This window comes from Alosa sapidissima, chromosome 15, assembly GCF_018492685.1.
Source record: "Alosa sapidissima isolate fAloSap1 chromosome 15, fAloSap1.pri, whole genome shotgun sequence".
Lineage (NCBI taxonomy): Eukaryota > Metazoa > Chordata > Actinopteri > Clupeiformes > Clupeidae > Alosa > Alosa sapidissima.
Genome location: NC_055971.1, coordinates 23,177,543 through 23,192,972, shown reverse-complemented (window position 1 = coordinate 23,192,972; position 15,430 = coordinate 23,177,543). Strand labels below are relative to the sequence as shown.

Below are 15,430 nucleotides of genomic sequence, written 5' to 3'. Positions count from 1 at the left end.
AATGTAGTTCCATATTCAAGGTACTTGATAGGCTGTCTGGGTACAAAAGAAGCTTCCCTTTGTCATCAGAAATTAATGTGGATGGATTCACCAAGTCCGTTTTCCAACCTACGGCGAAGGTGTTTCTTGGTTGAGTCCTTGATCTGGCAGATACCCATGGAAGGAATTGGCACTAGTTTTGGAACTTCTCTGAATAAACAAAAACATAAATATAAATATATATTGTGTACTATTTTATTGTCATTGCTTGTGTGATGCCAATGAAACACTTTTTCGGACACGGAATAAATAATTTGTTTTTGCCCGTTAACCGAGCATTAGCGGTAGCGTTAGCACAGTAAACAAAAAGTGAATGAGAACTGCTAGTGATGTTCGCTAGCTAGGTAGCAACTAGTTGTTGCAAACTAACCTGAAATAACATACGTTCAGCAACTGTGTGGTAGTCTACTAGTTCTAGCAAAAATATGTTTGGATAGTTTATCAAAATGGGTTCATAGCTTACTTCGCTGAATGGTCATACTAATCTGAGATAATGTTTAGTCAAGGGCTCTAGCACTCCACCAATCAGATTGGTCATTGAGGCCGACTGCCATTGGCTGAAACGACATGTCAAATCGGCCAAAATGAACGCCGATGGCTCCTCTGACTGACGAGGGCATGGGATACACCGAACAGACTCGAGTAACCGACCTCGCTCGACTGTCCGATGGCCGATAATCAGGTTGGTGTGTCCCCGCCGTAAAGGGGAAATCCGGCTGGCCATTTTAAACCCCAAAATCGTTTTCCTTAGGATCACCCCATGTTGGGGATTAGCAAAAAAACCCAACAAAAATTGATTCTATCAAACCGGAGATTTGCCCTGGCTGCCTGCTCTTCGCTATAAAGTTAACCTATGGGGGCAAGCATTTAAAAGCACGTTTGGGACTAAACACACTCCGAAAACCATTTCAAGACCTATGGAACACGAGTTGGTTCCTTACGAGTCACTAACCTCAGATTACCCCGTTGACATATCCATAAAGCCCTTAGCCCATTGCAGAGCGGACACACTCTCAGTAATTAGCCAGAGAAACGAAAATTTTCCTTGGTGTTTTGATTTATTTGCAAAAAGAAACTATTGAGATTGAGGGCCAGATGTACTAACGATTTTGCGCCCACCAAAAGCAGACTCAGAAGCGGATTAAAGGTTAATTAGGTTTTAATGTTGAAGAACACAAAAATAGGCAGCCAGGCAAAACCACTTGGTAGGCAGAGTCAACTTAGTAGGCGAAAAAAGCACAGGCAGCAGTACAGGCAGGGCTCAAGCAGATCTCCAGAGTGGCAAAAAACAGGCAGAGTTCGGTACACAGGTAGGCCGCAGGCAGTTAAGCAAAGGGGCTAGGCAAGACTCACGTGTCAGAACAGGCAGAGGTCGGTAACAAAGAGCAAGCAAAGTCCAAGCAAAGGTTTCCAAAAAGGTTCAGGCAAAATCACAAAGTCCAAAAACAATCCTTGGTCAAAAAACAGTAAATCCAGCAAGAACATGAGACAACGCAAGAATCCACACTGAAAGACATGACGATATGGCAAAGAGTGTTCCACATGGCATGGCTTAAAAGCCATGGCTGACGAGGAGAGTGGCAGCAGGTGTAGCAGAGCAAACACAGGTGATTGGACGCCTCCCTTGTCAGTCAACCAAAAGCCAAGGCAGAACGAAAACCCGGACCGGAGCAGCAAAGACATCTCAAGTCACAGGCTAGGAAACGAGGCTTCTGGACCGGGTTGTGACAGAGCATCGGTTTTCTTCATTGTAATATGTCAAAAGCAACTTTAACTTTTGTTTGCTTTTCTAATATCGTAGTTTCACTTTCACAACATAAACTTCCCAATCTGCTAGACTAGAGTATTAAGTCATAGCCCTAATCTACCTGCAGTAAATAGTTCAAGTATCTTTTAAGTAGATTGGTAGAACTACTAGGCCTTCTACTAGAGGTGGTGATGAGCGCTGTTTATGTAATAAAGTGACAGCTTAGTAAATTCCCCGCAATATGGCAAAGCACAGCGTTCGCTTTCCTGCGCATAAAAATACTTGGTATTAGCGCTTTCTCTGTACATCCGGCCCAGAGTGCAGTCATGTCCATAGTTATGACTATGTAACAACATAGTAAGATTCCTTGACTAGCCTATGTGACAGCTGAACCTGCTACAGTGAAAACGTTTAATTAAAAAGTGTTTCAATCGTCCCAACTGTCCCCTATAGGCTAGTGGTGTCCCATATCCAAGGCGCATATTCTCACCTCTATGTCTAGCCACTCTGTTTCGAGGGACAAGGGGTAGGCTGGGGGAAGGGGAAGAATGAGAAATGGGATTGAGCCTTAGGGTCTGTAGCATTATGAATGTAACCTTATGCTTCCATAGACCTCTGTAGTTCGCCTACAAATAAGCTGCCATCTTTGTCCAAATAAGGAGATCTGGTATCTTGATTTTTTTTCTATGAGAAAATAACATAGGGATTTTGAATTATAGAATCTTGCGGGGATTAAGAAATTGGAGGGTAAGGCTATTTGTACCCCTGGTACAATTAGCAGTGTATGCTATTCATACCTTGGTGCAATTAGAAGTGAATTCTATTCGTACCCTGGTGCACACAGCAATGTGTCCTATTAATACCCCGTCTGGTACAAATATCAGTGTCTGCTATTTGCACCCCTGTGCATTTTTTCTGGCATATTGATCACACAATGTAATAATAATAATAAAAAACAAGCAACATGTTTTTATGTTGTTACGTAACAGGGTGTGAATAGCTCAGCTGTGTAATAGACACTCTGAATAAGGTACGCTGTTTGCATCAATGTATAGTTAGAAGTGGATGCTATTCGTACCCTGGTGTATAGTACTGTATGCTATTTACACCCTGGTGCATGAACTAGCTAATTGTTGCAATCAAAACTTGCATTTGAGAACCGATTTCCTATTCAAATTGCGCGCCTTCTCTCCAGAGACGTTGGTACACAAGCACACTCACTCTGCCAACATGGGAATCGAACCCCAGTCTCCCACATGCTAACCCATGTCTGTGGTCACTGCACTATCCTCTTCCACAAATAGATTGTGTTTGCAGGTAAACTTATATAGTTTATAGGCCTGAACGTCATACTCACAACATTTCTGTTAACTAACAAACTGATGGTTGTATGTGTTCACTTAACCAAGTTTATTCAAATAAAACACAACTTTTCAATCTAAAACTTAATCTGAACAGATATTAGTGCCGAAACCTTTCAGAATTCTTCACTTTCTACTGACGAAAAAACAAATGTTTTTTGTGTACGTGAGCAACGTCTTTTTGTTGTTATGTCACAGGGTGTGAATAACTCAGCTGTGTGGCCAAGGCTACTCGTACCAGGGGTGTAAATAGACACTCCGTTAACGGGAAATGCAGACGTTTTGCTCTACACAGTTTTGTCCTCTGCCTTCGAGTGGATCCTGTGATCTTCGGTACGTGAAGACGACACACTTTGATCTTTGCTACCCCAAAGCTAACTTACAATGCAACTTCTTAGGTAGTTTCAATTAACACCCGGATCACCTTATATGGGCAAAGATGGCTGCTTTGGTTCCTTTTTGTAGGCGAACTTCAGAGGTCTATAGACACTACCTCATTGGTAGATAGCTGGCTTAACCAGCAAGCCAGTTTTTTAAAGACATTAGGCAATAGTTTAGATTAAGGTTAGTCTTTATTAAACTCTTTGCCAGCTCAGAAAAAAATATTTTAACAGCTACCAAAATAAATGGCCATAGATAGTATAAGTTATTGTGGGGGAATTGTTTTGGATGAGTATATATTTGTATCTTCAATTAATAGAATAGAATATATTGTTATATATTATATATTACATGTCCCCATGATGGAATTTGTTTTAGCACAGCATAACCCAATGATAGACCATTTAGATAGTTAACTTTGATACGTTTGTATACATCACTGAAGATGCGTCCCAGTGCATCCATGAGATGTTTCTTGCATAGTTTATGTCTGGCTCAGCCAGTGGCCCCTAGGAATAGACTAGGTGACAACCAAGAATAGTTTGGTCGACTACTAGAGAGACAGTTGACGGCACGGAAAGACGGCACCTGGGACAGTATGGGTTAGCACCCCAGCCTGTGTCTTTCGCGAGAAAAAACCCAAACAAGCTACGGAAAGCCCTACAGAGAGGTACCCCCAGGAGATCCCGAGAGGGGGGGAGGATAATATCTCCAATCGGACGGACCAAAGGTTAACAACCCATGCAAACGGACAGACGACGAATGTGACATGCATTTGCGGAAAACTGCAAGAATCATCGTGGCCTAAGAATCCATCAGGCCAGAATGAAATGTTTGGAGCAAGAGAGTGAGGTGCAACGCACAGGTCCTGCACCTAGTGAGACGCAGGAGGAGCCCGGCCAGGAGGCAACCCACAGAGCCCAGTCCCTCCACATACCAGAGCCTCCCAATCCCAGCAGAGTAGTTCCGCAGCAGCGGATCAAATGCCCCCCAGCCAGCAAACGGAGTGAGTGGCTGCAGTTTGACGAGGATGTGTCCAACATCATCCAAGCCACAGCCAAAGGAGATGCTGACAGCCGACTCCAAACGATGACGACCATCATCTTCAGCTACGCCTCAGAAAGATTTGGGCAGGTAGAGAAGGGAAAAACCAAGCCCCCCTCCTACACCATGAACCGCAGGGCCACCAAGATACATCACCTGCGTCAGGAACTTCGTACCCTCAAGAAACAGTATAAGAAAGCTACTGCTGAGGAGGTGCGACCATTAGCAGAGCTGCAAAACATCCTGCGGAAGAAGCTGATGATCCTCCGCAGAGCAGAGTGGCACCGGAGACGGGGAAGAGAGAGAGCCAGGAAGCGAGCGGCCTTCATCGCCAATCCCTTTGGCTTCACAAAACAACTGCTCGGGGACAAGCACAGTGGCCGGCTTGAGTGCTCAACAGAGGAAGTGAATCGCTTCCTCCAGGACACACTGAGCGATCCATTTAGAGAGCAAGAGCTGGAGCCCAACAAAGCGCTCATCAGCCCCGGTCCCCCAACAACCTGAGTTCAACCTGAGGGAGCCAAGTCTGAAGGATGTTGAGGAGATCATTAGGCAGCAAGCGCTGCCCAGAGCTTCTCCGGCACCTGTGGAAGATCTTGAAGGTGATTTGGCGAAGAGGAAGAGTTGCTGACCAGTGGAGGTGGGCTGAGGGACAGCCCCCTATAAGAGCCTATATGGATGACCTGACCATCACAACATCGGTCCCAGGAAGCAGGTGGATCCTACAAGGTCTTGAGAGACTCATCACCTGGGCAAGGATGAGTTTTAAGCCCTCCAAGTCAAGGTCCATGGTGCTGAAGAAGGGGAAAGTGATTGACAAGTTCCGTTTTTCCATCTCAGGAACTGTCATCCCAACCATAGAGCAACCCGTCAAGAGTTTGGGGAAGCTCTTTGACTCCAGCCTGAAAGACTCTGTCGCCATCCAGAAGTCCAACAAAGAACTTGGAGCTTGGCTCACCAAGGTTGACAAGTCCAGTCTGCCTGGTAGATTTAAAGCCTGGATCTACCAGCATTCCATCCTGCCCCGAGTTCTGTGGCCCCTGCTGGTCTATGCAGTCCCAATGACAACAGTTGAGTCCCTAGAAAGGAAGATCAGTGGCTTTCTTTGGAAATGGCTGGGGCTTCTACGAAGTCTCACCAGCGCTGCACTATATGGGACAAGTAACATCCTGCAGCTGCCCTTCAGTGGCCTCACTGAAGAATTCATGGTGGCACGCACCAGAGAAGTCCTACAGTACAGGAATTCCAGAGACTGCAAGGTGTCATCAGCCGGCATTGAGGTGAGGACAGGAAGGAAGTGGAAGGCTGGGAAAGCTGTGGAGGTGGCAGAGTCACGCCTGAGACAAAAGGCATTGGTGGGCACTGTGGCAACAGGCAGAGTGGGCTTGGGCTACATCCCGAAATCTCTGGTCAGCCAGGCCCGTGGCAAGGAAAGACACCATCTACTCCAAGAGGAGGTCCGAGCAGGCGTGGAGGAAGAGCAAGTGAGCAGGGCTGTGGGACTCAGGCAGCAGGGGGCGTGGACAAGGTGGGAGAGTACACTGCAGCGCAGGATCACCTGGGCAAACATCTTGCAGGCAGATTTCCATCGGGTCCGTTTCCTGGTACAAGCCGCCTACGGTGCCCTGCCAAGCCCAGCGAACCTCCATGTCTGGGGGAAGAGCGAGACACCTTCCTGCCTTCTTTGCTCTGGAAGAGGCTCTTTGGAACATCTCCTCAGCAGCTGCCCAAAGGCTCTGGCTGATGGTCGTTATCGTTGGCGCCACGACCAGGTGCTTAAGGCAATTGCTGAGAGCGTAGCCTCAGCCATCAGCACCAGCAAACACCATCATGCTCCAAAGAAGGCAGTCCCCTTCATAAAAGCTGGAGAGAAACCCCTGGCGCCAAGGGCGTAGGTTTGGTCTGAGCTTTGGTAGGGACACTATCCTCTAACCCCCCCCCGGAAAAAAAAAAAAAAAACTCAACTCTTTCACCATCCACTATAGATATATAAACTGATTAAAATGTGCTACTGTCCAACTACTATCCATGATTAAAATGTGCTACTGTCCAACTAACTACACTGTGTAATCTGATTTTAATATGTAGGCTATATTTAACATTTATTTTCTATTTGGTCTGTTATGAAATCATGCCCATTTAAGCACAGCTCAGTTTTAAGAAACTTGAATACATGCATGCTTAGCATTTTGTGAAAAGAAATCATTAAGGCTACATTGACAAACTCTTAACCGTGAGCTGCCTGTATATTCTCTGATTCTAATATTTACAGATATCTAGGCGATGTAAGCACAGCTCAGTTTTAAGAAATGCTGCCGAAAGACCATGTTGAATTTTGCTATAATTTATTTCAAAACCAGATTACTCTGGAACAGCTAACTATACACGGGAATACATTACACCTTTGTGTTCGGTAAGGTCTGCTGTTTATTCTGATATATGGTTTGTCATGTGTTGCGTGAAGAGTGTGTAGGCCTACGATATTCCACCGAGACGAATGGATGTGGAGATGGGCGCAGATAATAATTATTAAATGTCTTGAAATTATTTTTCTCATGAACTGTTTATCACAGCAAACAGTGGCTAGCTAGCACCGTTTAAAAGCTGAGAAAAGACTCTTTCATGTGACACATGTGTGATGAGTAGCCTACTTCTCGAGGAGTTCAACAGAGAAGAATGGGTGAATTTGGACACACGTCATGCTTGTAGTGAAGTAAAGCTGAAGCGCTGCATGCTGCGGCTCACTGGTAGTTATTATAGGTAACTTCAAATCAGCGTGATTTACCCTTATAGGCTACTGCACATTACAAGATCTGTACAAGATGATCCGCAGCACTGAAGTGAGAAATGATTTAAACTTTTTGTGTAGCGCATGTGAGAGCTTTTTCCCCCATTTCAACCTAATATTGGTGGGGACATTTCAGTCGTAATTTGACATTGGTGTGGACACATCCTTCGGTCCCCACGCAAATCTACGCCCCTGCCTGGCGCGCCCACAATTAACAACAGGCCTCCTCCACAAAGCCTCTGACTGGCAGCTGCAGGTCGACCTGGGGAAACAGCTGAGGTTCCCTCAGCATATTACAGCAACAAGTCTCCGCCCAGACATGATAGTTACCTCCGAGGCTTCCAAACACCTGATCATGCTGGAACTTACGGTGCCCTGGGAAGATCGTATTGAGGAAGCCAATGATAGGAAACGCGCTAAGTACCAGGAACTGGTGGAGGAGTGTAGGGAGAGAGGCTAGAAAACCTTCTATGAGCCTATAGTGTCACGGACAGAAGACGACCCAAGAGCGCAAGTTCAAATTCAGAGTCTTTTTATTGAAGGGTTCAGGGGGGGAAGAGGAGTGAGAGAAACGTGAGGTCTTGGAGGTTCCGGTTCCAGGGGTGCTAGGAGTGCCAGGGGTGTCAGGGGTTCTCGGGGCTCAGGGGAACACACACACAACAGCAAGGTGAACAGCAGGCAGTAGTACAGACCAGGGCTAGGCACTAAACGTGGTGAGGGACAGAAGGCAGATTCGAGTTACCGGGGGGGCTGAAGATCGGAGAGTAATCGAGAAGATCCGGAAGGCAGGTCGGGATAACCGGGGCGGTAGAACAGGGGCGGTAGAACAGGGAGGCAGTCAAGAAAGGATCCGAATCACAGGTAGGAGTCAGAGAGTAGACAGGCAGGCAGGTTACTGGTCCAGGTTTGAAGACGATCTGACAGGGCTTGGCTGAAAAACAGGGCTTTATATACTGGGAGAGGTTAGTGGAGAAATGCAGTGCAGCTGGCAGAGTAATTAGAGCAGAGTGGGGCAAGGTGAGGATGGTGAGTGGGAAATGCAGCGCAGCTGGCCAGGTAACAAGAGCGGAGCAGGGCGGAGCCAGGTGGAGCTCGTTAGGCAGAGTAGAGAGAGAGTGAGCAGAGTGGCAGAGAGTTGAATCAATTAAGGTGTTGCCAGGGAGAGAGAATGCTCATGACATATAGAAGTCGGCTGTAGAGGCTTTGCAGGACGTTCACTTTGCAAAGTCCTCAGTCGGTTGGGTGTGACAGGGGTGGCCAAGAAGAGGGCCATTCAATCTGCAAGCGAAGCCGCAGAACAAGCCACAAGGTGGCTTTGGATTAAGAGGGCTGATCCGTGGTCTGCTACTGGGACGCAAGTCGGGGCTTGATCAACCCCGGCTGGGTCAACTGGGCGAGGGTGTATGATGTTGCGAGACCCGAAACACCCAATGATCCCAGGATACATCACTGAAGATGCGTCCCAGTGCATCCATGAGATGTTTCTTGCATAATTGTTTATTTGTATTTGCATTTTATTCAAATACAAAAAAATGTCCTTCTATTTATTAGTATGGTGTTTGGTGCATGGTTTTCCCAATGTATTTGTGCTAATTTGCTATTTTTAAATTTAATCTTGATTCTGTTTCTGTTTATCTGGATGTTTTGCCTCATGCCACCCTTGAATTAATCATTGTCCCACTAGTGCTACCCTGATTGCCACTGTACCTGGCATAGATTTCAACTTCACACAAGTGGGAGTTCTGAGAAGTAGAAGACTCCCTAGCATATAGATTCAGCTACACAGACGTGGGAGTTCTGAAAAGCTGGAGACTCCCAGAATTAAGTTCTCACCACCCTTAAGTATCCAGTCAGAATGGGTGGTTCTTGGATAACGTTACAAAACAGAAATTAACATATAGACAGCATTCACATATGGAGACCTGTGAAAAGTTGTTTGTTGGTGCGCACATCCAAGGCAGGTGGCTGGACAAAAAGTGCTAGGCTACCAAATGGAAAAAGGGGTAGAATGTCCGCACACTTACTCCCATCAGGATTTTTTAATTAAAGTGCCCATATTATGAAAAAAATCAATTTTTCTGGGATTTGATGTGTTATTGTGTGTCTCTGGTGCTTCCACACGCATACAAACTTGAAGAAAAAAAAACACCCATGCTGTTTTGAGTGAGATAAGAGTTTCTGGATGTATCCTGTTTTCAGCCTCCAGGGTGAGCTGGTCAAAATCGGCAAGGGTTTTGACGTCACAAGCCGAAACATTTCAATATTCCCACCCACCACCTCCTTTTAGGGCAATTACGTTACGTGAATATAATGGAAACATATGGAGCTGCATCGAAGTGGGCAGGGAAAAGGATTTATACTTACTAAATCGTTAAACAAACGTGAATAAAAGGCACAAAATAAGGTTGGTGTAAGAGTTATCTATTTGTTCATGGGGCTCATTCTAATTCCATCATTTACATATTTCCTACAACTAGGTGAGATAGCTAGGCTTGTAGGCTACTGAAGTTCCACTGTTAGATATCTAGCTAGCAAGCTAACCGTTTTACATAGAGATTATGGTAGGCTAAGTGTTAGCTACAGGCTATACTATGTAAAACGAAGGTGTAGTAGATGTTAGGGGATTTTGAATTGGCGTGTTTCAGACGTTGCATAATAACACTCCACCTCTCCACACCAAGCCTCCACACCAAACCTGTTTTTTAAGCCTTCATATCTCAGAGAATAATGTAGATACAAGCTTAAACCTTTGCACAGTGGTTGTTGGGTAATATTTAGCATTATTGACATAAAGTATGAAGCAAAGCCAAGATGGTCAGGCTAGGCTGGAGGCATTTGTTGATTTGGCACGAATGACCCTGGTAACAGTTAATGGAGTGGGGCGTGGGTAAGTGAGCAGCAGCTCATTAATATGTAATGAGCAGCAGAAACAGCACACTTTGACAGGGACTGAAAAAGAGTGTAATAGAGGTAGGTAAGAATCTTTTCCTACAAGCTATTTCCAGCAAACAACTTCAGAAACATGTTTTCTGGAACTCATAGACCTATTTTAACTTGTTGAAAAATAGTTCTAGGATCTAGGAGTTCTAGGTTGGAGAGAGAGGAGACTACAGGGATTGGTTAGCAGGGTGCCCATAAACCACCGCCAAATGGCAGCTAAGAAAATAGCAGCAAAGGAATGCAAACAGATCTAAATTGACTACAAAGGACATTCTGTTATGATAATTCCTCATCTGCCTCAGGAAAGCAAAAGGCTGGCCTTACAGCAAGATAAAGCTAGCATAGGCTACCCCAAATATACAGTCAGATATGGTAGAATTTCCATAGGCCCTGATGGTTAAAATAAGAAAGTGTCTCATACGGATCATGTAATGTTATCAATAGCCTATAAGGGTAAATCGAACTGATTTGACGTTACCATATGCCACAGTCTCCCTGCAGCATGGTGCAGCGATTCACTTTTTGACACTACAACAGGCACACAAAGTGCGTCTAAATTCACCCATTTACTACTCGAGAAGTACTCGCACATGTCACATGAAAGAGCCTTTTCTCAGCTTTTAAACGGTGCTAGCTTTTTGCTGTGATAAACGGTTCGTGAGAAAAATAACATTTACAATAAATTACATTTTTAAAGAGAATTTTCAAGAGATTTAATCATTATTCTCTGCGCCCATCTCAACATCTATTTGTCTCGGTGGAATATCTCACAAACTCTTTACGCAACACATGACAAACCATATATCAGAATAAACAGCAGACCTTACCGAACACAAAGGTGTCAAGCATTCCCGTGTATAATTAGCCATTCTACAGTTTTGAAATAAATTGTAGAAAAATTTGCCGTGGTCTCCAACTTTGGGCTTTAAATATTTCTTAAAACTGAGCTGTGCTTACAGTACATCACCTAGATGTCTGTAAATATTAGAATCACAGAACATATAGCTCATGGTTAAAAGTTTGTCAATGTAGCAGTAATGATTTATTTCAAGGATTAAAGTTTTCCATCGTACGACGGATTTCCGTCAATTTGATTTTAGAAATGCCATATTTGAGATTGATGCAGATCCGATGAGAAAAAAAATAGGAGGGGGGGGGGGACTATCATCTTTTCTTTTCCTTTTTTTAAGGCAACTACAAATATTAGGTCCGATGAATTAATGTGTGTGATGGTAAATGTTTAAAGACCTAATAGTGTTATTGAGAACTTTCTGTGTCTCAGTCAGTGACCGCTGAAGAAGATACGTCAGCCATGAGTTTCGCTTTGTTTATGTTGTAGCGCTTGTCTCATTGGCCTGGGGCGTTTGCTTAAAAAAAAAAAGAACACGTCTGGAGGACTAACGGTCTAAAAGTTGGATTATAGTGACACAATCGAGACAGCTGATGATCGAGGCTGGCCAATCCGTTTAACTTTTTTGGATATGATACATTGTGAGCTTTATGTGCGAATTCGGAGAAGAATCGTAGGCTGTGTTCTTTCCGTGCATCAATGTAGACAATTTCTTACTATCGCGAACTCTTGTCAGGGGAGGTCATTCATTTTGGGTGTCACCTATGACTTGAACAGTTTTTAATCAATGCAACTAACATTATGTGTAAAGCGACGCAATATAAACCGTAGCCTATGCAATTTAATATCCCGTCTGTTATGACATGTAGGCTACAACAATGTTTTTCACAATTTGCGACGGAAGGTTTTGACTGAGCGTGTTAACATAAAATAATAATAATATTGTCATCATCGCGAACTGTTGAGTAAGGGGGTCAGTCGTGTTTGTGACGCATTTGTGACGCCTTGTAGCCTATTTTGCTTAAGCCTCACTTTTAACGACAGTAGGTTGTAAGTGTATGTTGACAAAAAATAACCATGCAATTAAAATAGTAAACTTAAAACTTAGCTATAAAATATTATTAATTTATAGCACAAAACCATAACCAGTAGGCCTACCAGAACCTCGCATATTAGCGTCATGATTTGTGTGCATCTATTTGGCAAGGCGACTTAGCTGTCATGGATGCGTTGTTGCTAAAGGAAGGCACAGGTGTTATAAATTAAAAAATAAATGGAGATGGGCGGCTGTTGGAAACGGGGGAGAACTAGCAAGCCACGTTGTAAAGAAATTAAAGTGCCAGAGGTTTGCTTTTAGGCGGTTTGCTGCAAGAAAATTGTTTATGGATGCAATAGGAAAACGTTTTTAGCACGCCACCAATCAGAAGACCACCAAGGTTAATGTTCGTGCACTTCAGGACATCTTCCCTACCTGGTGCAACTAGCCACCACGACAGAGGTAGGCTACGTTTATCTATGGCTGACCGTTTTTGCGCTCAGAAAGTAGGCTATGCATGTTCTTTCATAGCGCAGCACGACCTGTCCCTCACCATATCGCAACCTCTTGTCAACCTTATACAATCTGTTGCTGAAGACAAAAGCGCCCTCTCCAGATTGTTGTTATCAAATGCGCAGACTTCCTGCATGAGCACAGTACACACAGTATTGCTGCTCATTGGAATACTGAGTTGTCTGTAAAACTCAAAATTAACATGTTTTCATTAAATGCGGATGAGGCAACAAATGGAAATATGAACAATATCTCAAATGTTCTGATTCATTACTTTGATGAGGAAATGGGAAGTCTTGCAAACTTGATTTTATAGGCATATTAACAAGAAAAAAAAATCTCCCCTTTAAACACTTTTGGCCTGAAGTAATTAAATAAGAGTGTAAGTTAAAGCCTTTCTACAATATTGCTGCAGTAGAAAAGAACAGCAATGGCTAGTCAGCAATGGTCAGGGATGGTACTGAAATATTGTTTTATTCATCAGGAAAACTCAATCTCAATCAAGAACACTCTCAATTCGCCTTATTCACATGGCGGCCATTGGCGGCTAAAACGAGGCTACAGGGTACACAAACCATAGGATTGTTATGTTCAATGCATTCACCTGTAGGTGGCATTAATTGTATAGTAAGTGTACCCTGCAGCCTCGTTTTTTGTTTAAACAATGGTCGCCGTGTGAATAAGGCGAATACTCCCTTTACTTTGCTGTTTACTTTGCTTTTTGTACATTAAAAACCAATAGGTCGCGACAGCAAAAGGGGTGCAATCTTTATAGGTAGATATGAACAACGTATGAATTATGGCCTGAAAAAAGTTCAGTCAAACAATTTTTTTTCACTTTAATCCCTGATGCCATGCATTTAAGTTTTTTAAAACTGAGCTGTGCTTAAATTGGTCAATGCATGATTTCATAACAGGGCAAATAGAAAATAAATGTTAAATATAGCCTAGATATCTATAAATATTCAAATCAGATGATTTAGGCTACAGTAAGATCAAGTTGGATAGCTCCATAACTCACACCAAATGATTGTCTTAAAGGAGCCACACCTCTTTTATGGCACTATGGCATATGGATGCTGTTCTGTTGACCTTTAGTTTTGTTACTGTGCATGGAGGACAGGGGAATTTTGAGTTCTGTCCAACATTGGTGGTAGGTTTAGAGAAAAATCCAGCACATTTTAATCGTATTGCAATAATGCCGATAACCGGGATCATTTAGGTTACTATAATCATGATATGTACTTTCAGTGGTGTTTCACTGTGTTCATCAGGGGAAACCCAAATATGGTAGGTCCCTAAGGTAGAGGTTAAGGTATAAATTAACTATGGTCTGTGTGTTCACCGTCAAACAAAAGGTAGGCACTGAACTGCAACTCTCAGATTCAGCTTCAAACATGTGAATATAACTGATCAAAAACACTTTTCCATGTCTTACAATATAAAATGCTACTTATTGTATGTGGATGCTACATGTAAAACAAGCCTGAAGTAATGGGGAACTTATCTACTTTTAAATTATTTTATCTTTCTGGGCTGCAGGACTTAGGAGTTTACAAGCCTCTGTACTTCTTGTTGGTGTTTGTCCTTTACATCCTCATTGTTATAGTCAACTTAACTTTGATCTTTATTGTGACAGTGCATAGAAGCCTCCATGAGCCCATGTACATTTTCATCTGTAATCTGTGTGCAAATAGTCTCTATGGGACTGTTGGTTTTTACCCTAAATTTTTGCTGGACTTGCAATCTGATATTCACATGATAAGCCACAGTTGGTGCATGATTCAAACGTATGTGATTTACAGCTCTGTTATGTGTGAAACATCAGTTTTAACAGTGATGTGTTATGACCGCTATGTGGCAATTTGCAGACCACTGCAATACCACAACATTGTGACTCCACGTGCTGTGTTGAAGTTGCTTATATTAGCCTGGTCTTATCCTCTCTTGTCAGCAGCAATAGCTATTATCCTTACTTCTAGAATACCCTTTTGTGGATCACACATCTATAAACTATTCTGTGACAATGCTTCAATGGTAATATTGGGGTGTTATCGAGCAATAGCCAACCATGTATGGAGTATGGTGATTATTTCAGTATATCTTATACAGTTTGTTTTAACTTTGATTTCTTATGCTCATATTGTCAAGGTTTGTATGTCATCCAGTGAAGCTAGAACAAAGTTCAGTAAAACTTGTGTGCCTCATATTGTAGTTATGGTCACATATATCATGACTGTATTGTTTGATGTATTTTACAGCTGGGGTGGTTCAGTAGATCTTCCAATTGGTGTGCGTAATGCATTCGCTATACAATTTCTGATTCTTCCCCCACTATTAAACCCATTAATTTATGGCCTTCAACTTCCAAGGATTCGAAAAGTACTATGTGGACAAAGTTGTTGTAAACACAAAGCACATTATCTTAGAAATAATACATGATTGTTGTTTGATGAACCATGTCCTGGTTTGAATATCCTGTTCTTAAATTAAATATAAGAAAGCCTTTATTAGTTGTGTGGACACAATGTGACTTTAAATACATATTTTTTCACTATTACGTATTTACCATTGCTTTTAATTTTCTTCTACTATTTATCTACCATCACTATTAGTTACTATATTTACCATGATTTGATATCAGTTTATACTCACAATGTGGAATTAATATAGCCTACTTTGGACAAGAGAGGTTATGAAATGTATTAAAGCAGAGACAAAGTGAAGTTGG

The 15,430-nt window shown here is 42.9% G+C and overlaps 1 protein-coding gene and 1 pseudogene across 1 annotated transcript; both read left to right on the top strand.

Moving 5' to 3' along the window:
- Positions 1-4,506: 4,506 nt before the first annotated feature.
- Positions 4,507-7,820, top strand: LOC121684617 (annotated as a pseudogene).
- A 6,373-nt stretch (positions 7,821-14,193) lies between these two features.
- Positions 14,194-15,141, top strand: LOC121684616 (olfactory receptor 6N1-like). Its single transcript, XM_042064673.1, has one exon. The coding sequence runs from the start codon at positions 14,194-14,196 to the stop codon at positions 15,139-15,141; it is 948 nt and encodes a 315-aa protein (XP_041920607.1).
- The last annotated feature ends 289 nt before the right edge of the window (positions 15,142-15,430 follow it).